The sequence below is a fragment of the Carcharodon carcharias genome, chromosome 11 (assembly GCF_017639515.1).
Source record: "Carcharodon carcharias isolate sCarCar2 chromosome 11, sCarCar2.pri, whole genome shotgun sequence".
Taxonomy (NCBI): domain Eukaryota; kingdom Metazoa; phylum Chordata; class Chondrichthyes; order Lamniformes; family Lamnidae; genus Carcharodon; species Carcharodon carcharias.
Window position 1 is genome coordinate 150,915,551 of NC_054477.1, and position 26,654 is coordinate 150,942,204.

At 43.1% G+C, this 26,654-nt stretch overlaps 1 protein-coding gene across 5 annotated transcripts in view; it reads left to right on the forward strand.

Annotated features, from left to right (window-relative positions):
* The window catches only part of klf12b (Kruppel-like factor 12b), a 243,472-nt gene that overhangs the window by 140,299 nt on the left and 76,519 nt on the right, over positions 1 to 26,654 (forward strand). For all 5 annotated transcript variants that reach the window (XM_041198790.1, XM_041198792.1, XM_041198793.1 and 2 more), the window contains one exon: positions 24,258 to 24,798. In XM_041198790.1, the coding sequence (XP_041054724.1) occupies positions 24,258 to 24,798 (541 nt within the window). The remainder of the gene's footprint in view (positions 1 to 24,257; positions 24,799 to 26,654) is intronic.

Below are 26,654 nucleotides of genomic sequence, written 5' to 3' on the forward strand. Positions count from 1 at the left end.
CTGTTGCAGATGCATCATTGACTGCTAGTTGTTGTTACCACTAATGAAATCAGGTTTTTAGGAATCTATGTTTGGAGAATGTGCGTTCTTGCTATTTTGTCAATGGTTTCCCTTTTATTATTGTTTCATGGGATGTAAGCATCGCTGGCAAGGCCAGCATTTGTTGCTGCTCCCTAATGGCCCTTACCAAGGTGGTGGAGAATCGCCTTCCAGGACTGCTGTAGTCCATGTGGTGTAGGAAAACCCACTGTGCCGGTAGGAAGGGAGTTCCAGGATTTTTACCCAGTGATAGTGAAGGAATGACAATATAGTTCAAAGTCAGGATGGTGGGTGGCTTGGAGAGGAACTTTCAGATGGCATTGTTCCCATGTGTCTGCTGCGCTTGTCCTACTAGGTGGTAAAGTTTAGCAGTTTGAAAGGTGCTGTCGAAGGAGCCTTGGTGGTTTGCTGTATTGTATCTTGTATACACTGCTGCCAGTCTCTGCTGGCGGCAGAGCGAGTCAATGTTTAAGGTGATGGATAAGGTGTCAGTCAAGCAGGCTGCTATGCCCTGGATGGTGTTGGGTTTCTTGAGTGTTGTTGGAGCTACACCCATTCAGTCAAGTGCAGAGTATTCCATTCCAATCCTGACTTGTGCCTTGTAGATGGTGGACAGGCTTTGGGGAGTCGGGGAGTGAGTCACTTATCACAGAATTCCCAGCCTCTGACCTGGTCTTGAAGCCACAGTATTTATATGGTTAATCCAGTTCAATTTCTGGTAATGGTAACAACCAGGATGTTGATGTTGGACGATTGAATAATGATAATGCCATTGAATGTCAAGAGGAGATGGTTGAATTATTTCATGTTTAAAATGGTCATTGCCTGGTACATGTGTGGCAAGAATGTTACTTGCCACTTATCAGCCTTGAATGTGCCCCAGGCCTTGGTGCATGTGGGCATGGTCAGCTTCAGTATCTGAGGAGTCTTGAATGATACTGAGCAATGTGCAATCATCAGTGAACATCCCCACTCCTGACTTTAAGATAGAGGGAAGGTCATTGATGATGCAGCTGAAGATGGTTGTGTGCCTAGCACACTATCCTGAGGAGCTCCTACAGCAAAATCCTGTAGCTAACATGATTGACCTCGAACAACCAGAACCATTTTCATTTGTGCTATTTATAATGCCAACCAGTGGAGAGTTTGCCATTTGATTCCTATTGACTTCAATTTTGCTAGAGATCTTAAATGTTAAACTTCTGATAGCCAGTTGGTGAATGAGGAGACCAGAAGTCAATCTTTACTCAGTTTAGATTTATTCAAAAAGTGAAACATTACGAGTCTTTAGTTGCTAAACCTATTCAAACCTCAGTGTTAATAAGTGTCCTTTATATGTGCTCAGATAATGAAAGCCCTCCACCTATTTATCCTTACCCTTCCTTTATGAAATTAACACTTGATGCCACTCTCCGTCAATTGCAGTCCATTTCACCTCACCTGTGATATTCAGCTCATCTGTCCATGTTTGGGTCTAGGCTGTAATGAGGTCTGGAGTAGAGTGGCCCAGGGTGGAACCCAAACTGAACTTCAGTGAACAGGTTATTCCTGAGTAAGTGGCACTTGATAGTATTGTCAATGACACCTTCCATCACTATGCTGATGATCGAGAGTATACTGTTGGGGCAATAATTGGCCAGATTGCATTATGAGGTCAAGACATATCAGGTCAATTTTCAACATTGCTGTTTGATGGCAGTGCTGTAGCTGTACTAGCACAGCTTGGGTAGTGGCATGACTAGTTCTGGAGCACAAGTCTTCAGTACAATAGCCGGGATGTTGTCAGGGCCCATAGCCTTTGCTACATCTAGTGCCTTCAACCATTTCTTGATATCATGTTGAGCGAATCAAATTGGCTGAAGACTGGCATCTATGATACTGGGTACCTCGGGAGGAGTTTCAGATGGATCATCCACTCGGTACGTCTGACTGATGATGGTTGCAAATGCTTCAGCCTTGTCGTTTGCATGGATCTTCTGGGCTCTACCACCAATGAGCATGTGGGTATATTTGGAGCCACCTCTCTGGCTAGTTGTATAATTGCCCAGTACCATTCATGACTGGATGTGACAAGACTACAGAGCTTAAACCTGATCCATTGGTTGAGGATCACTCTGTTCCGTCTATCACATGCTGCTTCTGCAGTTTAGCCTTCATGTAGTCCTGTGTTGTAGCTCCACCAAGTTGGCATCTCATTTTTAAGCATACCTGGTGCTGCTCCAGGCATGCTCTCCTACACTCTTCGTTTTTTTCACTTTGATCTGTACATGCGCTCTGTTTGATTGTATAGTATACATCTGTGTAGCCCAACCATTACACATTCTTGATCCATTAGTGCTTCCATGTATTCGTAACTTAGATGTTTTAACAAATCACCATACATGATGTTATGTCTCAGCCATTAACACTATGCATTATTTATATCGCGGTTTATAGGAGAAAATTCAGTGAAGAGTGAAGTGGCCCTCCTGCTCCAACAAATCTTGTAGCACTATTGGTGAACACAGAAAACCAGTACCAAACACCTTATTAGTGAAATACTCTAGCCATCTAAATCTGGAAGACTTGTTGGAACTGGGTTTCCGTTTGAAATTGTTTGAACATTTTATAGACGTTCTGCTCTGTGAGAACATTGTACGTTGAGGTGGGTTATGAAAATGTTGGGATGCTCAGCATTTTACTTGTACTTTTGTTGCTTAGTTTGAATCCAAATTGAACCAAGCCCAAACATCTGGCCCAATTCTTGGTGTACTCATTCTTAACTGGAACTCAATAATGAGCTTTACATTTTAAGTAGGAAAGGGCCCAAAATTTGTTTTTTAATTAAGTTTAATTGAGCGCAGAGCGAATGCGAGCTACACAGCAGTGTGAGACTGAGATGCACAATTGGCATTTAACCACATCTACATTTTTAAAAACATGTACTTGTATTCTAGAAATGAGGTGAATTGGTATTTTCAGGCCCAGCACTACAAAATTCCATCAACTCAGCCTTAGAAATGTACCTTACAAGGAGCACCCTCTACTGCACCATTGAGAGCATTTTCATTTTTAACACTGGTCAGCTTTTAAGGCCTTTGTGAATAAAATTCTCAATATAGTGGAGATTTGTTATGAATTATGAGTGGGCTGGTAGTATAAATTCCTGCTCTGTCAGGATTGGGTTGTGATTATATAGATTGTTTTTATTGGGGAGTTTTATAGCAGGCAAATAGGAGAAATGTTCTTTATGTAGAACAGGATTCAAAAACCAGCATCCACAAATGAAATGCATTCCCTTCAATGAACACTTTTTGTCACTGCCACCCCAATTCCTCAGCATGAATGATGATAACATGTGTCACAATAGGGGTGAATTGTAGGCAAAGGGGTAGTTAAATGACCGCAATTTCAGAGGGCAAAGATCTATTTATTTTTGTTTGGCATTAATGCTGACAGAATTAAATTTCATTTTCAATCCCGTTGTGCCAAATGAATTACTTCCCACTGGGCTCTGAATGTTTTCCAACAGTGCTAACTGTGCCAGATGATCCAGATGTGCAATTTCAGACCGAATATCCTGACGCTGGAGAGGGATTGTGCATGCACTTTGCAAGTGTACCGAATACCTTAGTCTGCATAAATTGGAAACGTTCTTTACTTGTATCTAGTCACTCTTACTATTTGCCATTTTTACAAAAGAGCAGAAAAAGAAAATTGCACAAAATAAACGGACAAGAAAATTGTGACAGTAACAAATTTAAAGTGACAAAAGATGCTGCCGTTATGTTGTAAATAACAGGGATCCATTCAACAAATTTCAGGATAATATGGTGAAAGGTTACATAAAGTATGCTAAGCACCATGATTCAGTGATCTCAAATGGCCTGGAGATGGCAACTATTGGTTTCCCTGCACTTGTGAAATCCTTATTCTCCTGTAAGATTTTTATCTGCACATAGAGCTGCTCACAATTGCGGAAAGACAAAACTGTGCAAAGATCGTCACAACACTGGACCCTCACGCCTTGTTGTTGCACAGGGTTAAAGCAGTTTTATTGGATTACCCAAATAGACACTGCTGTTATCTTGTTTAGCTTTATAATAGGGCCATTGTTTTCTGTATGAGAAGGGGTAAAGTGGTACGGTAGAAAAATGATGAGCAAAGTTTAGAACCACTTTGGCTACTACAGCAGTGTCAATAATGTAGCAAGACCACCACAATATTTAATAGCATCAACTTTAGAGAGTTTCAACTGACCAAAGCGAGTGCTTAAATTCTGGTTTAAAAAAAAAATGATGGTAGACTCGCTGCTGCCAGTTAAAATAGCTTGGTGTCTTTTTTTTAAAACATCAAGCAACTTCTTGTTTGCAAGCAGAAAAATCCAGGGCAGCAACATGGACATGGCAGCACAAAAACAGAAATACCTGGAAAAACTCAGCAGGTCTGGCAGCATCGGCGGAGAAGAACAAAGTTGACGTTTCGAGTCCTCATGACCCTTCAACAGAACTCGAAACGTCAACTTTGTTCTTCTCCGCCGTTGCTGCCAGACCTGCTGAGTTTTTCCAGGTATTTCTGTTTATGTTTTGGACTTCCAGCATCCGCAGTTTTTTGTTTTTATCTCTATGTACACGGCAGCACATTGCTTATAATATCATGCCCCCATGAAACATATGTCAATTAACTGAAGCCATCTGAATACATCTTTAAGCAGGAAGTGAGCTCTTCTTGTCAGGGTTAGTCTGCAATCATTGAACCATGTACAGTGTGGTCATTGCTTGGAACTGTTGCTTTTCATGTCCAGCTCACCTTTGTGTAGACAGTTGTCACAACTCACTGGGGACAGTGCGCTGGAATATCAAGCACCACTGCTCCCCGAGCCACGACAAATGTGAAAAGTTTGATCAAAACACCAGACTGCCCCAATTCTATCTAACTGTTTAATTTAGGTTAACAGAATATGAGCACCAAGTTTGTAAACTTAGTAAGTAAATAATTCTTCATTGAACAAACTGTCATTAATCGGTGGCAAAAGAAAGAAACATGAACTGCTAACTCCTAACACTATAACTTAAACTCTACCCCCTACTAAAATCCCTATACACTCACACACACAATACACACAAAAGATGGATTTTAAGGGTGGGGTAAAACAGTTCAATAGCATCAATCTGATGTACAGGATTTGATGGGTTGATTTTGATCGATATCTTCCAAATTCCTTTCAGTTCTTGTTGATGACACAATGTGGGTCTTCCAGTACTTTAAGTCTGTGGTTCACTGGTTGAGCACTTGCCTTTCAAAGTCTCTCACTGTTTTTCACCTTTGTCTCTTGACAAGGGTTTTCAGAGAAAGAGCAGGATATAGAGATATGAGGAGAAAAAAAAACAACTAGCTATTAGTGTGGAATTACTGGAATCTTCCACAGATAGGAGAAAGCGGTTTGTGACTAGGAGCTATTCTGCTGCACTCTCACAAAATGTGGTCACCTGGTCAGGAGCCAATTAAAATGCTGTTGCCAGGCAGCTCCCTTGGTCCACGACTCCTTTCCAGCACCATCCTGTCTTTCATGGCACACTCTGTTCCAGGACTGCAACATTGTGTATATCCCTCATCTTGTTCCAGTGGACATGCCTTTCAACTGCAGCCATTGTAATTTCACCACCGTCCAACAGAAAATTTAAAAATATGTTCTTTACAACAGTCCAACAGAAATATAAAGACATGTTCCTTACACAGTATAATAATACTTAGATGTCCACATGACCCAACTAATTCTGACATCTTAAACACACAAATTAACCCTTATTTATTTTTAATGTGGCTACTTTATGCACTATCCACTGAAAACCCAATGTAGCAATAACTTACACAAATGGTGTTCAACCATTTAGTTTGACCCAAAGAATCTTTAGAAGGGGACGGTGTAGCCTAGCAACTGTTTAAGCTCTTGTAAAGAGTTTATAGGCATCATGGTTGTTGTCCAGATGAACTAAATTGTGTATTGTCCTTATTTAAAAAAAACAACAGAATAAATTCTAAATGTAATTCATCAAAGAAAGGTGAGATGAAATCTCAGTTCCAAGAATTTATTTTCTGCATTGTGTACACAGTGGAAAGGATTGCTACTGCTTCCCAATACTATGAGACCTTTTACGCATCTTAAGCTCCTTGAAATTAAGAAAATTAATGATGTTGAACATTCCCAACAGTGTCCTTTTTTCTCAGTATTGAAGTCAGTGGCACAAATGACTCATGATGATGTGTGGCTTACGTTGCACCTTATAAATGTTTATCAGTAAAGTAAAGCCTACGGTATTCCAATCTGTTAGGGAAGCCACTTATCTCTTAAAAATGACGATTGTAAGAATAGATACTGTTCACTTAGTTGAATGGCGAGGCATGGGGTGGGATTTTCCGGCTCTGTCTGTCGCCAGAATTGTCTGGTCCCGCAGAAAGTCAATGGAATTTTGGCTGGGCTGCTGAATCTCCTGTGGCAGGTCCCACCACGATGTTGGTGGCGGGGGTGGGGGGGGTGGCAAAATCCCAGCCACGATAATTCCTGGGCTGCTGTGATGATGGAAGAATCATATCAAAAGGCAAAAGTTAAAGTTCAGTAATTTAGTCTGTAGTGTGAGATCATATTGTAGAGTTTTCCTTAATTTACCTTGGACGGAGGGTGGGTGGGTGGGGGGGGGTGGTGGTGGTGGGGGTGGGTTGGGCGGGGAGGAGGAACATACTTTTAGAGCATTTCCTCAGGAAACCAAGGAGAATCTGTGATACAGTAGATTGTCTGCTCTCTGTGGAAGGAATGTATTTGATGTGCTGAATTATCCTTATGCATTTTGTGCTTTCTTCTGTACTTTTTTCTTCAACTATGGCCTCAGCAGATTTCAGATCTATCATATCCCCATGTCCAGGGTAGATGGTCATCAGATGAACCAGTCCATGCTTTACCAGAGCCTTGAAGAAGCCAATGATGGAATAGTTTCTCTCTCTCTCTTGCCCTTCTTTTACAAATTTCCACAGCCTTTGACACTTCCTTCACAATGCTGGAGGCCCCTTAAGACACGAAGATCTGAAGAGGATTACGCTTCTGAGATTGTTGACTCAGTGACAAATTGTTTAAGTAGCTTCTTGGTCCATTATTTCATTTTGGCATGGATGCTAGAGTGATATCGAAAGAAGAGACAATTTTGGCTTTGCATCCCAGGTGTAGCTCATGTACAAGTGGGGAAGGAGTGAGGGATATCTGATCCTAAGTAGAGGCTTAACTGCAATAAAAAAAGAAAATAGGCATCTTAGTCAAAACTTCTAATTTCTATGATACATGTTTTGGAAGCTACATTTCAGTGAATAAAAAATCACTGAAGTCTTTGCAAAACTGCAGCACAATTGAGGCGTTCAGATGACATCCCAAATTGGAAGCGCATTTTATATGGTCGCTGAAACCTTCTGATTGTGTTACAGTTTCTATATTCATGAAAGACATGGGCAGAATCTTTAGGACCCCGATGGGGCCGGGCATGCAGGCATGTAGGCATGTAGGCATGAATTTCGTACCATTGGCCTGCTTGCCGGTTCCTTGGCATCATTCCTGGAGGCAGGATGGGGGATTCAGGGTTACCTGCCTGCATGTAGCAGGTAGCCAGTTAAGATAATGGTCAGCTGAGGCCAATTATCAGAGGCTGGCTGGAATTTTCCAGTCAGCTTCCAGGTCCCCACAGGCATCAGAGGACGACAGCAAAGCAGGTGGCCTACACTCCAGACATGCCCATAGGCCCTCCACGCTTGCCTGGTTCCAGATGCAGGTACAGGCTGCCCTGTGGAGGGGTAACCACACCCCGTCCACTACCACCACCACCACAATGGTGGCATGGCTGCCGAAGACATTTTCCTACTTTTAATTTCAAAAGGTTGGAGAGAGGGTGCCTCAAAATGGAGGCACTTACTTCTCTCACTTACCTGCACTGCAAGTTGCTGCGGCTTCTGGGCCGGAGAGCCTCCTATTGGCCTGCCAGTTTCGGGAATCCACTCACCATCCTTAATTGGCAGTGAGCCTGCCCTTTGCCACCAGTTGACCAGTTTGGAGAATATTGCAGTCAGGTGACTGTTACCTCACGTTGCGGGTTTCTGGCCCTCATTTGCCCATGATTGGCGGGGTTTTGAAGTCCATGGGGTAAATCCTACCCATGCTGTCCGGCCTCCCAATTTGGTCTGTTCAGTTAACCATTCTATGTTAGCAGTCAGCATGGGGTTTTATCACTGATGTGTGCCAGGGCTGCACGTGGTTGTGGAAAGGAATTGCTTACAGTGATTAAAAGAAACATCAATTTTATCAAACAAAATGGATTCCCAGAGGCATCGCTCACAAGGAGGTATTGCTGCATGAAGGAACTGGATCATAGCCAGGAGGAGCAGGCAAAAGTGAGACCAGTGTATCAATACAGAGTGGTAGCAAATGGTCACTGCTAACTTGGGTACTTGCATAGCCCAGCGAATACTGTGGCTGAAAACTGAAGTAAAGACTTGTATATGTCCTCAGCATTTCCACGAGAATGAAGTCTAAAACACATTGGACGATTTTCATTCGAGGCAAAATTAGAGGTGCAATTTTAAGAAATCGTAATAAATAAAAAAAAAGGGTACTTTGTTCTGGGCTGGCAGCATAAGTGCTATTTCTTTTGACTCTGCCCGGAAGCGGAGGTGGGGGGGGGTGGTGTGCATGGGGAAATTCAGGAAGTTGCACAATGTCTCCCTGACGGTGTCGCTCCTCCAGGTCTGTTTCCTGGGGTGGGTTGCGCAGGCTCAGGACTTAGATGTGACTCTGATGTCAGGTTCTCGACGCCCATGGGAGCCAACCTCTCCCAGTGGGACTGCCAGTTGAGTGGGGCAACCCACTCCAAGGAAGCAGGCAGCCAATTAAAGCCCCACTCGGGGGCTATTTTCAGAATCTGCCAGCATTTTCCTGATTTCTGAATGGCCTCCCAGCTGAGTCTGGATCCAGCAGCAGCTTGAAGGCAGCTTCCCAGAAGCAGGTCAAAGGGCAACCAGTGCTTCCTCTTACTGGCCAAACGAATGAGCCACGATGAAAAGGCTGCAGCCTTCCTGAGGGGGTGGGTGGGGGGTGGTGGTTCCCTCCATGCTGATGGGCCTCACAGCTGTGGGCCTGCTTTAACTTTAAATTTTCAGTAGGTTTCCAAGAGTGCCTCCATTTTGAGGCACACTCACATTTGCCTTTCAGCCTCTGCAGCGGGGCTGCCAGTTGGCCAGTGCTTTGGGTCTTCTCATTGGGTCCCCAACTTGGGAAGCTGGCAGCCATCCTTAGATGGACAACAAACAGGGAGGTGGCAAATTTGGACCCTGCCTCACATAAAGTTGCATTAGTGGGTTACTTGATGAGAAACCATGGACTTGGGACTCACATATGGTCCTGATGCCGGGCAATGCCCATGAGATGGTTCAGTCCATTATTTCTGTAAACTAGAGTATTAGGTGTTGTTCATGGTAATTTTTGGCTTAGGATAACATATGGTAAATGTAGGATAATGGAATCTGGAGTGTGTGATGACCTTTGATCCGGAAGCAGCACAGTAAGGAAAATGTGTAATTTCTTTAAAATGGCCGTGGAACCTTTTAGTTGTTTTAAAAATGTAAGGGACTTCTAAGAGTTTGCATCACTTGTAAAGGGATTAATTATAATTTGGGAGTTAAAGGGAATACTGTTCCATGTGACCTGGTGATTCTTTCCCGGAGGAACTATCAACAGGAAGGTGAGATATGGACCCTGTGTGACTGGCAGACGCAGAGGAGAGTTGCAACACCAAGGCAAAAGGGCTGCAGAAGGTGATCAGCACACAGATGCAGGAGTTCTCTGAGGCACTGTGCGAGCAGGCTAAAAAGATTTAAAACCTGGAAGGCTGTGTAAATAGCTGTAGGTCACTAAAGAGCTGGGTGTTTTACCAGAGGTAGTCAAACCATAAACTGGGGTGTCATTGGCTGGTCAGTTGAAAAGGAACTCTGGAGAGCTATACCATCAGGTCTACCATGACCTGAGGAAGAGAGGGTTTGTAGTAGTGCGCTTTGCTGATGATTAATTGTACCCGTGGAACTGAGGGGTGAAAGCTGTTGTTGGATATGACTCCTGACCCACTCTGCATGTATAAAAAACAGTATATTTATGGAACTGTGTAACTACATATTTGTATTCATGCTGAAGGGAATGCTTGTGATTGTGTAACATATCTTTATTGTGTTGACTATTTTATTTGAAGTATCATTTGTTTGTTAATTCACTTTAAATTTACATTGGTTCTGATTCATGTTAAAGTAAAAGTTACAAAAAGTGAAATCTTGTTAGTTATTTCTTCATTTGGGGGTTGTTTGGTTAATTTGGTTAATTGTTCCCCCATGGGGATCGCTACATATGTTACAAAGTGTTAACACATCAGGAGATTGCAAGCAGTTTATAAAGATCATTTCCTACACTGAAATTCTTTGCAATAAGATTTTATTACATTTTCAATGTGTTTACTTTGTGTCAACATTTGAAATGGATATTAGGCTCACACTCTTGTGAATTGTGACAAGGCAAGAAATGATAGGGTTCCGTCTGGAAGACAGGAAGGTATATATACTGGCTCCCTGGCTCCTTCATAAAATTATTTCATTTTTAAAATGAACAAAGGCTTTACCCTAACATGCCTGAGTAGCCATGAGTCATACCAGAGGAATGTCTAACCTTCAGAAACCAGCATGGACCTTGTTACCCCTCTGTGCAGAAAATCAAATTCCAAAGAAATGCACCAACACCCTTTACATTTCTTAGGCAGGGCTCTGGCCAATGGGGACGGAACCCTGAGGTACCCTGACTCCTCTTTTAACTCTGAAGATTCCAAGCCTGGAAAATTACATTCTTTGTCCAACACCCAGGTGAAGAAGTGGGAGATATGTCACATGACCTCCCCAATGCTGCTAGAACCTGTAATATTGTTGTGTGGAACTGAACTCAAGCAGCCTACCATTCTACCACCTAACAGGTAGCAGCAAAAAGAGCTCTGTCCAGGTAAATTGCCTGGCCCTCATCTACACTGTGAACTACTAGAACATTGGAACTCCTGTATCTGGGCCTGTAAGAGTAATTCATCTCAATGTGCCCTCTTCCATCGGGGAAGCCCTCACTTCTGGAAAGTGATCACCCTGCAACAGTGTCAGCCTGCAAACCTCTGAAGGAGTACACTATTTTGATTCTGGACTTTGGACTCCTGTGAAACCATAACTCTTATTTTTATCATGGTCTCGCCCTGTACCCTTTTCTTTCTCTTATCCCTCTTCTTTTGTATGGGCTGAACTTTCCCGTCGGCGAGCAGGGGGCGGGGCCCGCTTGCCGATGTGAGATGACATCGAGGGGAACCCCCGACATCATCCCACCCCATTTAAATCTTCAGGAAGGTGGGGGCATAGCCAAATCAGCTGTGCGCCCGCTAACCTGTCAATGGCCAAGAGCCCTGGCGGGGAATAGAAAAAACATGAAACCTCGTCCCGCTGCTGGATGAGGTTTCATGTAGGGATTTTAAAAGTTTAATAAAGTTTTAGTGTAATTTATGAACATGTCCCATCTCATGTGACATTGCCACATGAGGGGGACATGTTAAGGATTTTCTTTTTCTATTTCTAATCGTTTTAAAAGTGTCAGTGATCTCCCTGAGACAGCACCTAGCCTCAGGAAGATGTGCGCTCTATCGTGCGCATGCGTGAAAGAGCACACTCTCGCTTTTGGGGAATACCTCGTGCCCCCCCCCCCCCCCCCCCCCCCCCCCGCCCACACAGGGAGCGCATTGTGCTTCCCGCTGGACATCATGCTGGGTGGGCCTTAATTGGCCCGCCCACGTAAAATGGCGGTGGGGCCCACTTCTCCAGCAGGGATCGGCTCCCCGCCCGCTGGAGATTGGGTCAAGCCTGCCCGCCCGACAGGCAGAAAATTCTGCCCTACGAGTACACAAAGGGGCGAACGTTGTGAAACTGCTTCTTGCATTTTGTGTGTGTAAAATAAACCAACCCTTTCGAGTTTGCTGTGGGGTTATTGATAGAGGATTGGGTCACTCCAAACTGAAGGGCTGGGGGAAACTACACCACCGCTTATAAAGGGGGAAATCAATAATCAAAAACACCTTTCTGTTTATGGACGGGTAGTGAGAGGGGAAATCAGGGCTGTTTAAATTAACCCCCCTCCTGTCTGTAACAATAGCGAAAGATATTTTATTGGCTAACACGAGGTGCATTTCTATTGCAAGGTGCTTCACAGGAGTGTTATGAAACAAAATTGGACACTGGGCCACATAAGGAGACATTAGGACCAGTGACCAAAAGCTTGGTCGAAGAGGTAGGTTTTAAAGAGAGTTTTAAAAGCAGTAGAAAGACGGAGGGGTTTTAGGGAGGAAACATCACAGGTTGTATCTAAACCATGATGTTATTGAGCAGCACGTCAATGCCATTTAAAAACTCAAGTAGAACACACTGCAACCAATCAGCACTTTGGGCACATCACCCAGAATGGCAAGTTAGCATTAATAATACTTGGGTTATAAGTAACGTAATGGAACCTGTGTTTCGGCTAGATCTTGGGATAGATTTGCAGCACCTCTAGCATACTTTTCGTTGAATGTAACTATTTATTAGCTTTAGGTAAGTGAATTGCTTAAATTAGATACAGGGCAGTCATGCTGATTAGCTTCCTACTCTTCAACGCAATACGTTTAAAATCCTCATTTCAATCTCCATCTTATTCCGCCTTGTCTCAATAACCTTCTCCAGTTTTCCATCCACTCTTGCTTCATTTAGTTGTCCAAATCTGACACCACCTCTCCCTCTCCCACAACCAGTGAAGGCAGCCTTATCCCTACTACCTTGTATTCCTGATTGTGTCCCCTCTACCTCACAGATTCTCACCTCAAAACTCATCTTTATGGTCAAGGATTTGATTAACTTGCTTAACTGTGGAGCCAGAGCTCATCGCATGCTTGCTTATTCATTTTATGATCCAATTTTTTTATTTCGCCCCTCCCCCTCCTCCATCCCCATGCAAAACACTTTGAGTCATAAAAATGTAAGCTGTTGGCAAATGAAATGTCTAGGCTGCAAAATGTGGTCTTGATGTGGACTGACAGATGGAAAGTTCTCAATTCGTGGGTTGAGGGAACTCTCGAGGCAGTGGGTTGGTGGCTTAAAACACTTACAAGCTATGTAACTTTCAATCTTTCAATTTAAAAGTAGCATAACTTCCTGTTTTGTAAGCTTTTGTAAATCACGCAGTAAATCAATGTTTTCCCACTACTGTCCTTTAAAGGTATTGGAGGTCGGTAGAGGCAGGTTAGTGGACGAGCTGTTCTGTAAAGCACCCCAGATTGTTTAGCACCTTTTGAAGTAGGCTTCTTGTCTTTGTCATCTGGGCAGAATGTATCACTTGTTCGCTGCGGAACTCTGCCTCATTTTTGTTCCATGAAAGGCAAAAATCTACCTCATTCGTTTAAGATAAGTAATTTGTTTGCTTGACAGCGCCAGGAAAAGAAGCGATATTTCTGGCACCAAGCTGATTTATTATGCACCGTTTCCAAAGATTGGTCCATTTGTGTGTTTGTCCATTTGTGTGTGTGTGTGGGGGGGGGGTGTGTGTTGGGGGGTTGTGTGTGTGTGTGTCGTGTGTATTGCAGCCACTGCCACTTAGTGGTTGAGGAAGGGTTTGTATTGAAAATGGACAGTGCCCATGTTACCAAGTTGGATCCGCACTCTCAGGTTCAACGTTATCAATCTTGCATAAAAGCAAAATACTGCGGATGCTGGAAATCTAGAACAAAAACAAAAATACCTGGAAAAACTCAGCAGGTCTGCGGAGAGGGATACAGTTGACGTTTCGAGTCTGTATGACCCTTCATCAGAACTAAGACATATAGAAATGAGGTGAAATATAAGCTGGTAGAGGGGGGTGAGTGGGAAAGTTAGAGCTCGATAGGGGGCCAGTGATAGGTGGAGGCCAAGAAGAGACTGCCAAAGGTGTCACAGACTAAAGCACAAAGGGGTGTTGATGGTGGTGATATTATCTAAATGTTGTGCTAATGGGGACATTAAGGGTAGAAAGCAGGACGAGCAAGTGGCAGATGGCCCTAGGGGTGGGGTGGGGGGGGAGGGATCGAAATGGGCTAAAAGGTGGAGATGAAACAATGGATCGAAATAAATTTACAAATAGGAGGGAAAAGAAAAATATTTGTAATAATTTTTTTTTAATTATTGGAAAAAGGGGGATCGGAAAGAGGGTGGGGATGGAGGAGAGAGTTCATAATCTAAAGTTGTTGAACCCAATCTTCAGTCCAGAAGGCTGTAAAGTGCCTAGTCGGAAGATGAGGTGCTGTTCCTCCAGTTTGTGTTGAGCTTCACTGGAACAATGCAGCAGGCCAAGTACGGACATGTGGGCATGAGAGCAGGATGGTGTGTTGAAATGGCAAGCAACAGGGAGGTCTGAGTCATGCTTGCGGACAGACTGAAGGTGTTCCACAAAGCAGTCACCCAGTCTGCGTTTGGTCTCTCCAATGTAGAGGAGACCTCATTGGGAGCAGCGAATGCAGTAGACTAAATTGAGGGAAGTGCAAGTGAAATGCTGCTTCACTTGAAAGGAGTGTTTGGGCTCTTGGACGGTGAGGGGGTAAGTAAAGGGTCAGGTGTTGCACCTTCTGTGGTTGCATGGGAAGGTGCCGTGGGAGGGGATTGAGGTGTAGGGGGTGATGGAGGAGTGGATCAGGGTGTCCCAGAGGGAATGATCCCTGCAGAATGTTGCCGGGGGGATGAAGGGAAGATGTGTTTGGTGGTGGCATCATGCTGGAGTTGGCGGAAATGGCGGAGGATGATCCTTTGAATGCGGAGGCTGGTGGAGTGATAAGTGAGGACAAGGGGGACCCTATCATGGTTCTGGGAGGGAGAGGAAGGTGTGAGGGCGGACGCGCGGGAGATGGGCCAGACACAGTTGAGGACCCTGTCAACCACCGTGGGTGGAAAACCTCAGTTAAGGAAGAAGGAAGACATGTCAGTGAAACTGTTTTGGAAAGTGGCATTATCAGAACAGATGTGACGGAGACAAAGGAACTGAGAGAATTGGATGGAGTCCTTACAGGAAGCAGGGTGTGAGGAGCTATAGTTGAGGTAGCTGTGGGGGTCGGTAGGCTTGTAATGAATATTGGTGGACAGTCTATCACCAGAAATTGAGACTGAGAGGTCAAGGAACACTCACTATTCTCTCACTGAACAATTTCTCCTTAAACTCATCTCACTTCCTCTAAATAAAAGGTGTGGCTATGGGTACCCAAATGAGCCCCAGTTATGTCTGTCTCTTTATGGGGTATGTGGAACATTCCTTGTTCCAGTCCTACACAGGCCCCCTCCCACAACTCTTTCTCCGGTACATCGATGACTGCTTCAGTGCCACTTCATGCTCTCGTCTGGACTTGGAAAAATTTATTAATTTTGCTTCCAATTTCCACCCCTCCATCATTTTCACGTGGTCCATCACTGACACTTCCCTTCCCTTCCTTGACCTCCCAGTCTCAATTTCTGGTGATAGACTGTCCACCAATATCCATTACAAGCCTACCGACTCCCACAGCTACCTTGACTACAGCTCCTCACACCCCGCTTCCTGTAAGGACTCCATCCCATTCTCTCAGTTCCTTTTCCTCCATTGCATCTGTTCTGATGATGCCACTTTCAAAAACAGTTCCTCTAACGTACCTTCCTTCTTCCTTAACTGAGGTTTTCCACCCACGGTGGTTGACAGGGCCCTCAACCGTGTCTGGCCCATCTCCCGCACCTCCACCCTCACACCTTCCTCTTCCTGCCAGAACCATGATAGAGTCCCCCTTGTCCTCACTTATCATCCCACCAGCCTCTGCATTCAAAGGATCATCCTCCGCCATTTCCGCCAACTCCAGCATGATGCCACCACCAAACACATCTTCCCTTCATTCCGCCCTGGCAGGTTTCCGCAGGATTGTTCCCTCTGGGACACCCCGGTCCACTCCTCCATCACTCCCTACACCTCACCCCCTCCCACGGCACCTTCCCATGCAACCGCAGAAGGTGCAACACCTGCCCCTTTACTTCCCCCCTCCTCACCGTCCAAGGGCCCAAACACTCCTTTCAAGTGAAGGAGCACTTCACTTGCACTTCCCTCAATTTAGTCTACTGCATTCGCTGCTCCCAATGCGGTCTCCTCTACATTGGAGAGACCAGACGCAGACTAGTTTACCGCTTTGCGGAACACCTTCAGTCTGTCCGCAAGCATGACCCAGACCTCCCTGTCACTTGCCATTTCAACACTCCACCCTGCTGTCATGCCCACATGTCCGTCCTTGGCCTGCTGTAACGTTCCAGTGAAGCTCAACGCAAACTGGAAGAACACCACCTCATCTTCCGACTAGGCACTTTACAGCCTTCCGGACTGAAGATTGAGTTCAACGATTTTAGATCATGAACTCCCTCCTCCATCCCCACCCCCTTTCCGATCCCCCCTTTACCAATAATTAAAAAAATTTTATTACAAATATTTTTCATTTCCCTCCTATTTTTAAATTTATTTCTATCTATTGTTTCATCTCCACCTTTTAGCTCATTTCGATCCCTTCCCCCCACCCCACCCCCAACTAGGGCCACTTGCTCGTCCTGCTTTCTACCCTTAATGTCCCCATTAGCACATCCTTTAGATAATATCACCACCATCAACACCCCTTTGTCCTTTTGTCTATGACACCTTTGGCAGTCTCTTCTTGGCCTCCACCTATCACTGGCTCCCTATCGAGCTCCTCCTGTCCCACCCCCATCTACCAGCTTATATTTCATCTCATTTCTATATGTCTTAGTTCTGATGAAGGGTCATATGGACTCGAAACGTCAACTGTATCCCTCTCTGCAGATGCTGTCAGATCTGCTGAGTTTTTCCAGGTATTTTTGTTTTTGTTATCAATCTTGCAATGGATCTGAATGCTTTATTCTTACCAGAGTTGACTCATGCTGACCTGTACGTTAATAGTGTAATGCAGGGATATAACTATAGTATTCTCCTTATGATCTGGACCTGAGATACATGTCTTTTGCGCAAGTCCTTCTTCAAATCTCTCCAGCGGTGGACTGAGTTAACACTTGGCGGGACGAGGCTTGACTTCATGCTGAATAAACATACAGAGCATAGTTTGGATCAGGTTCATTTTGTTCAATTAGTACGTCTGCGTAATGATACAAAAGTAATACCACATGCCATGCTTCCCCCGATCACTTTGTATGATTCCGACAAGCAATCTTCTCACTGTTCCTCCAGAACCTCTGACTTTCAGCCTCCCTAAAGCTTTTGTAGCTCTGAGTTTAGCAGCTCTTACAGATTCCCTTTGTTTCTAGGAGTCTGTCTCCACCCCTCTGCTTGCTGACATGAAGGGATGAAAAGCCTTTGCAACACATGTTGTTCCTGTGATCACCCTGACCAGTTAACAAATTCTTAGTTGTTCAGCCTATGGAGAAAGCATCTTCAATTTAGCATGCACATGATTTTTTAAAAACTTGAAAATACTGTCAGGGGCTAAGATCTCACACTCTATATTTTTATTATATATATATATATATAGTGTGTGTGTATATATATATATGAAATAGATATCCTCATGGCTAATTTCTAAAATTTTGCAAATTGACAAAGACTTTTAAAACGGCTGAAGCTATGTCTGTCTGTGACCCTCAAGCAATCGGGGCTATTTGGCAGTCTCAAAGAAATTTGTACTTGTTATCTCTGAAGAGACCCTAACGACCCCCTGTAGGCTGCAGGGACCAAATTCAAAGGGAACTATACATAGGCTTTCTACATTTCATAAGCCAGGCCTGGCCCACTGGTGCCAATTCGTCTACTAGGACAAAGGACACAGACAAAAGGGTACACACCCTTTATCAAAGCCAAAGTGGAGAGGTGGGAGTCACGTGACATGATCTCTCTAGCTGGTGGAACCAGTAATATTGCCTTGTGGAGCTGCAAAGCTCAGCCTGACATCTTCCCATCTGCCAAGCAACAGCACGGAAAGGGTCTCTTTCCAGGTTTAAATGCCTGGCCCCATCTACACTGTTTCTACTGGAACTTCTGAATTACTGTACCACCGCCTCTGTGTGCCTATCTCATCGTGGAAATCAACTCATTTGGAAAAGTGAATTATCCAGCATCAGTTCAGCCTGCTGACCTCTGTGACGGAATACACTCTGGACTGTGGACACACATGAAATAATAATTCTTTTCTCTGTGGTCTTTTCCCTGTAAACTTTCTTTCTCTATCCCTCTTTTACTGTATGAGAGGAAAGAAGGCAACATTGCTACCCTCCTCCCACGTTTGTATGTATGCAAACAAACTAACCTTCTGAGTTCATCCCACCTCGAGTTTGCTCTGGGGTTACTTTTAAAAACTGAGTTACACCAAAACCAAGGGTTTGGGAAATACGCCACCACCTATAAAAGGGGAAATCAAAATCAGAACATCTTCCTATTTACGGACAGGCGTTGAGAGGAGAAATCAGGGCTGTTTAAATTAACCCTCATCCTGTCCGTAACAAAACACTTTGCTTTTTAAAAAAAAATTAACAGTAACTCTTTTGTTTCCAAATCCTTTCTTTGGAAAGTGATTGAATAAAAATCCTGATTTGTGACTTTTTGTGCTCGCAATTGTTTACCTGCTAACAAAATCAGCTGTATATCGTGAGACCACTATTCCCAGCCATCTGTGGAGAGAGAGACAAGAGTTAATGTTTCAGGTTGTTGACCCGTCATCTTGAAAGTTCATCGATCTGAAACGTTAACTCAGTTTCTCTCTCACTTGATGCTGTCAAGCCTGCTGAGTATTTCCAGCATTTTCTGTTTTTATCTGTTGTTTGCTAGTGTTTCCGCCACCCTCTGTTCATTTACATTTCATTGCTCATCCTTACTTTACAGAGTAAAAGCACCAATTCTGAACTCCCAGAAACGAGTCATGCTCAAGAGAATGAGAGTCAGAAATAGGGCTACAATATTATTTCTCCGAATTTACAACCTCTTGAAACTCAAATCTCTCCTGGAGTGCAGGATTCATGCATTTACTAGTATAAACCTTTTTTTTTAATAATCCCCTAAGGTTTCTTATTAGTTGTTACTTAAGATTGTTTCACACTTAGGTTGTTTGTTTTCTATTAAGTTGATTTTCCACTTAGTCTATCAGCTGTTTCAGTACAGCTTTGACTGGTGATCTTCTGCCTCTGTTCTTTTATTCTTTTCCCCCAGCTCATTGAATTTTACTTCTCTCACTACATTCATTTTGGCTATTTCTGTTCTGGTCAATTTCTGACGTATTCTTCTTATCCAATATTGATAAGTTGTCTCTTCCTTCTCTCTCAATATCTCCTCCTCCATCCTCTTTCTAAATTCCTTTCTTGTTCGACATTTCTTAAAGTGAAAGGTTCTGGATTTGACTAACCAATGCCCATAAATCGCATTGTCCATGACCTGAAGATCTAACAGCTTGTGACTCAAGTTTTCATTGCACATAAAATGGAGAGCAAGTAATCCATCACCTTGTAAATTTAAACCCTTCGTCACTACCTGCCTGACTGACTCGAAACAACAAGTCGTAAACGGAGAACAGGTAAAGGACAGAAGGACAGAAGCCATGAGAAAAAATTAAAGAACAAAAGAAAAAGTACCGAAAACATATAAGTGCATTTTGGTAGGAAGAATAAAGAGGTCGCATACTTGAAACGTACAAGATTCTGAAGGGGCTTGACAGGGTAAACGCTGAGAGGTGGTTCCCACTGCTCTAGGAATCTAGAACACGGGGGCACAGTCTTAGAATGAGGGACCGATCACTTAGGACTGAGATGCAGTGAAATTTTTTCACTCAGAGCGTTGTGAATCTTTGGAATCCTCTACTCAAGGTGTTACAGATGCTCCATTGTTGAATATGTTTAAGGATGAGGGAGACAGATTTTCGGTATGGGGAGTGGATGAAAAAGTGGAGTTGGAGCCGAAGATCAGCCATGATTGTATTGAGTGGCAGAGCAGGCTTGACGGGCCATATTGTCTACTCCTACCCCTAGTTCCTTCTCTCTAATGTTGCTTTGAAAGTTAAGAGTTTGAATGGAGTGGAGGTGCAAAAGAATCTAAGAGTACACATTCACAATCATTAAAAGGAGGAATGCAATTTAACAAGATCATAAAAATGCAAACAAAACGCTGGGATTCATTTCTAGAGGAGTAGAATTTAAAAACGGGAAGGTTAGTTAAAGGTTTATCCACCCTGGTTAGACTATAATTAATGTGTACAGCTTGTTTGCTTATAAATGTGTTTCTCCAGTAGGAGATCACTACATGGTGCCCAAGAACTTTCATGTACGAGTTTCTCCTCATTATCCTTGGAATAATGGCACTCATTACCATGCCCTTTCTACAGCCCTGAACTGAGACTAACTCAGCACAGACCCAGGAACTAAATCTGGGCCATCTCTGACACTTCGGCTGCACTTCCAAATGCTTCAACTGGTTAACCTGGTGACTATTCACAAAGAGTGAACAGGGGCATTTAAACTGGACAGTTATAACCTTTTACTTTTTAAGATATTCTGTACATGCCTAGAGTCAGTAAAAATAAAACAATTGGTCGCCCACGTTCCTAGAAATATTTCTCATGTTGAAAACATAGATTGCACTGGAGCAGCTGAATTGGAAAAATGCTATTAATAGTGCAGACTTCTAGCCAATAATTTGTGTTGATGCAAATATCTAAGCAGGTAGGATTCAAACATGCACACAGTGTGTAAAAATCCGGAGCTATCTCACCATGAGCCTGCTTTTAAGAATCAGCTACCGAGAATTGTGATGAGCCTTAACATTCTTTTTATTCCAGCTATGTAAACTTCAAGAATATTTTCATTAATTAAATAACGTATTTCTGTTTTGAACAGTGACATTATTTGGATTGACTTGAAGGAATTACTGGGGCGGACTGCTAAAGAACTGAATTATGAATAGCCCATAAAGAATATATTCAAGGACGATCCAAATTTATCTGTAAATATTCCTACCATCATGGTAGTGATGACAACTTTGCAAAGTTTGCAGTTTGGTTAAACACTTGCTGCAGAGATTTTTTTTCCTCCTGTATTAAGCCAAATGGCAAAGCTCAGAAGTGGATCATGGACATAACCCTATCGATCTTTGAAGTAACTTTTCCACCAAGCCGATCAAGAGTGCTTGCTGTCAGTGCACATGGATCTCTGGCGCCCGGGCGACTAGTTTGTCCACAGCACTAAGGCAGATGCCTAGGGAAGCCATCAGATTAACCCAAAAAAAATTAGGATGGACAGAATCTTTTAAAAAAGGCAGTTGATCAGCATTCGTTTGGATTTTGATCATCAGAACTCTGTTTTTGTTTCCTTTTTAAGCATGAGTCTTAATAAGAGTCAGTTTGGGCCTAAAGAATTAAGCATCAGAACTTTCATTTGTCTGAAAATCCCCCTTTCCGTTATCTGGGGAAGCATTGGTTCACCTTAGCCAAAATAACGAAGAGAAAGGGGTTTCAGATGAATGCATTGTGTCCATGTACAAGTCATAGAGTCATAGGATTATACAGCACAAAAACAGGCCCTTCGGCCCATCGTGTCCATGCTGGCCATCAAGCACCTAGCTATTCTAATCCTATTTTTCAGTACTTGGCCTGTAGCCCTGTATGCTTTGGCGTTTCAAATGCTCATCTAAATACTTCTTAAATGTTGTGAGGGTTCCTGCCTCTAACACCCCCTCAGGCAGCGTGTTCCAGATTCCAACCACCCTCTGGGTGAAAAAATTTTTCCTCAAATCCCCTCTAAACCTCCCGCCCCTTACCTTAAATCTATGCCTCCTGGTTATTGATACCTCCGCTAAGGGGAAAAGTTTCTTCCTATTTACCCTATCTATGCCCCTCATAATTTTGTATACCTCTATAAGATCCCCCCTCAGTCTTCTCTGCTGTAAGGAAAACAACCCTAGCCTATCCAGTCTTCTTCATAGCTGAAATGTTCCAGCCCAGGCAACATCCTAGTGAAAAAAGATAAAAGCAAAAAACTGTGGATGCTGGAAATCCAAAACAAAAATAAAAATACCTGGAAAAATTCAGCAGGTCTGACAGCATCTGCGGAGAGGAACACAGTTAACGTTTCAAGTCCGTATGACTCTTCAACAGAACTAAGGAAAAATAGAAAAGAGGTGAAATATAAGCTGGTTTAAGGGGGGCGGGGTGGGACAGGTAGAGCTGGATAGAAGGCCAATGATCGGCGGAGATAGCCAAAAGATGTCATAGACAAAAGGACAAAGAAAGGGTAGAAAGCAGGATGAGCAAGGTACAGATAGCTCTAGTGGGGTTGAGGTGGGGAGAAGGGATCGAAATAGGCTAAAAGGTAGAGATAAAACAATGGATGGAAATACATTTAAAAATAATGGAAATAGGTGGGAAAAAGAAAAATCTGTATACATTATTGGAATAAAGGGGGATCGGAAAGGGGATGGGGATGGAGAAGAGAGTTCATGATCTAAAATTGTTGAACTCAATATTCAGTCCGGAAGGCTGTAAAGTGCCTAGTCAGAAGATGAGGTGCTGTGTCCTAGTGAATCTCCTCTGCAGCCTCTCCAGTGCAATCACGTCCTTCCTATAGTGTGACGACCAGAACTGCACAAAGTACTCTAGCTGTGGCCTAACTAGCGTTTTATACAGCTCCAACATAACCTCCCTGTACTTAAGTCCTATGCCTCAGCTAATAAAAGCAAGTATCCCATATGCCACCTTAACCACCTTATCTTCCTGTGCTGCTGCCTTCAGGGCTCTATGGACATGTACTTCCTAGGGTCCTACCATTCATTGTGTATTCCCTTTCTGTGTTAGTCCTCCCACAGTATGATTCTAGAGCCTTCTTTTTCTTACAGATAAATGTTGCAGTTTTATATGCTAATAGGTAACAACATACAAATGAGAAAGTGAGGTCCTAGGGTGGTACCAGTTGGATATTTTTCTTTGGAATGTCACGTTATCAGCCCATCAACCAGGCAACTGCAACTTGAAGCTCAAACATAAACTTACGAGGGTCTAACTAAAGGCAAAATGCATATTCTGTACATGAACATATTTTTCCAATATTTTTTTCCCACGATCTTACATCGGAATGTCAAAAACTCTCCCATATATATTCAGCTACTGGGAGAAGCAACAGGTTATGCAGTAGTTACCGTCTTGGTATGTTTTGTTAGTACAGGTTAGGTTACGCATACCCTAGTGATGGGAGCATTTGATTAAGAGGGTCATATGTTCAACCATGGATCAGTCCCTGATTACCTGGTGAAACCCTGTTGGTAATAAGCAGTTTACTACGAGCAGTTTTTAAGTCAAAATCCTGGAACTCCCTCCCTAACAGCACAGTGGATGTACCTAAACCACATGGACTGCAGCAGTTCAAGAAGGGAGCTCACCACCACCTTCTCAAGGGCAATTAGGGCTGGGCAACAAAAGTGCTGGCCTAGCCTACAATGCCCACGTCCCGTGCAAGAATTTTTTTTAAAAACTAAACTTTAGTTCCTGGGCACTGATTGGAGGTAAGCATTGAGCATTTTATGTTCTTGTTTTGGCATTTGACTGTCCCAAAAGCATGGGTATTCATTGGCCAAAATTCTGGTCAATGCACAAATGCTGCTCAACCATAAAGGAGCACCCAACCTTCACAACCAGGGAACTTATACTTCAATTTATTTTTTTCTTTATTATCCAAAAGGAAGCTAAGACACATCACCAGCCACTGCAAGGAACCTGAATTTGTGGGAGAGATTAACTGACATAATGGAAAGGGATGAAATTTGCAAACTAACTTAACTGTTCATTCCAACATTTTTACAAACTGCAGTCTAACTTGTACCTGTGTTGTTTCAGAATGTTGGACATTTTATCAGTTTCACTAATATTCCTGTTTAAAGATGGTTTAAGCCAAAATGCAAGGTTTATTTATGTAGCAATTGAAATATTTTAGACAACACAGCTGTAATCAAGTTATTTATCAAATTTCCACCAGTGTACTTGCTCCTCAGATATGCTCCTTTACTATTTTATATTAGCTGATGTGTATTTCTGCACTTTTTATCTAAAAATACTTAAGTGATTGTTATTTCTGTTTTATTTTAACAGTCTCCACGAGACCCTAACTTTTCAGATATGGAAGCTGTCCCTATTTTGCTTAACAATGTGAAAGCAGAACCTCCAGAGGACTTGCTATCCACCGATCAATATCAGACACAAACTGAGCCAGTGGACTTGTCCATTAACAAAGCCCGGACATCACCAACAGCAGTATCATCGTCACAGTCCTCACCCAGCTCAGTGTCAACAACCTCAGTCTCTTCAATGTCCTCTTGCTCTCCTCGATTGACTTCATCCCCAACTGTGATAACCTCAGTGTCTTCATCATCAGGAATGTCAACAGTATTAGCATCGGGCTCTATTGTGGCATCTTCACCGGCTGTTGGGGGCCAGCAGTACTTGCACATAATCCACCCGGTGCCACCTTCAAATCCTATGAATTTTCAGTCCAGCAAACTGAGTCACGTGCATCGCATTCCAGTGGTTGTACAGTCCCTTCCTGTGGTCTACACTGCCATGAGGTCACAGAGGAACCTCAACTCCACCATTGTACTCCCAATGTTAGAGGATGGAAGGAGTCAAATGAAAGGTAAGAGCACTGAAACAAGACAGCAGATGGGCACAATTAGAACTGGAAATACTATACTGGTGTAATGGGAAACCAAGGTGCAGTACCAACAGGTTTTCAGCCAACCTTTCAGTTGAAGGCATTTGAGCATATAGTAAAGCCATAACAGTTCTTTACTTGCTTTACCTGAAATAAGTACGTGCAAATTTACATTCATCCTCCATCCTTTAATTTGTATTTTCTTTCCCTCTATAGATTTCCTGCATGTGTGCAGCACTCGCTAACTAGGTTGTTAGGCCGTTGATTTATCCACAGTTCCAAAGGAGGTGTATAATTTTTGTCTCTGATTTCGAACCCTGACTTCCCCTCCCCTATCCCCAATAGGTAAGTATCTCTTTATGCTTACTGCCTCATAAATGGACTGACCGAGGTAGAGCCTCACCCTTGCAAGGAAAGATGAATTTTCATGGTAACCCACCTCCCCACTTAGTTTCCTGGGACACTAAGCATAGCATCCCCAGATTGCCTTCATAATCAGTCAATCTTAGTGAACTGCTCTGCAGCATTCACCCTTTTACTTTGCTGCTTTGAATAGATTCTTGGTAAGCAAGGGGTTAGGCAGGATGCAGATTTGAGGTTACTATCAAATCAGCCATGATCTCATAAAATGGCAGAGCAGGCTTGATGGGCTGAATGGCCTACTCCTGCTCCTTGTTCGTATGTTTGTATGTAAATGTCCCGGTCCAATTCAAGTTGCAGAATAAAACAAGCGGCCCTCCCATGGCTGTTGCAGGAAGGGTGGCCAGGGTTGCACACTTGCAAATTTCGTGAGAGATGTGCTCTGATAATGAACTAAAAATTGAAATAATGGATACTTTATTGTTTGTGGTTGTGGATTTGCTTTGTAGTTACAATATTTTCCTCCCACACGTTAAAGCAAGTGTAGACATTTTCCTAAGAGATGCTGCATTAATTATTGGATTGAACAGAAAGCAAACGATAATTTGGGTGAATTGACCTGTGCGATAAGTATTAAAATCATTTATGTTTATTGATAATGCACAAAAAATAACATCCGTAATTACACATGGAAATGAACAGACAATGGTTATCCAAGTCTGTGGACAAAGCTAAGTAAAATGACACCTCTTTGCCATCTTTATGACTGGAAACAAACTGTTTCACTTTTGGGCGACATATGCTGCTGGGACAAACTTTCAAAATGGCAAGCGAGAAAGAACTTTTCAAGAAACCAAGACAAAAGGTTGACAAAGGGAACTGAAAGAAATACAGCAGGACCTTTATGGGGCTTTCCCTGAAAGACCTACCCAGCGTCATGACCCTGAAATAGCCAAGTTGAAGTAGCCAAAAAGATCAACAGATTAAGAGTGTAAGAGAGGTGGCAGAACCGGAAAAAAATGAGATCGACCCAATCAACAGATGCCTTTGGTACTGGTGTGCTGATTCACTACATATCCAGTGTCATTCACTACATAAAGGTACCAAACACTTGTGATGCAGCATAATTTCATAGGCATTGCTTTATGTAGAGATCTTACAAGGATCCCTAATCTTCATAGTCCTCCCATGGCTGAATTCTAAAAATTATAATTTAAAAAAATGTTTCCAATCTAATGCAGTTGTCCTTATGATACAGGTTGGCAGACGACTTTTAAAATACAGATTGTTTCTGCAATTACACCTTTGCAGATGACTCATTGTCATCACTACATACTGATAGCTCTCCAGGGGATGAACTCATCATGATTTCTGAAGAAGAACTCTCTAAAACCTTATGGAGAAAGGAGTGCAGTCCGAAAATTCTCTGGTGCCAGCGTTGTCACCAAAACCATGAAGAGACCCCAGACAGCTGGAGG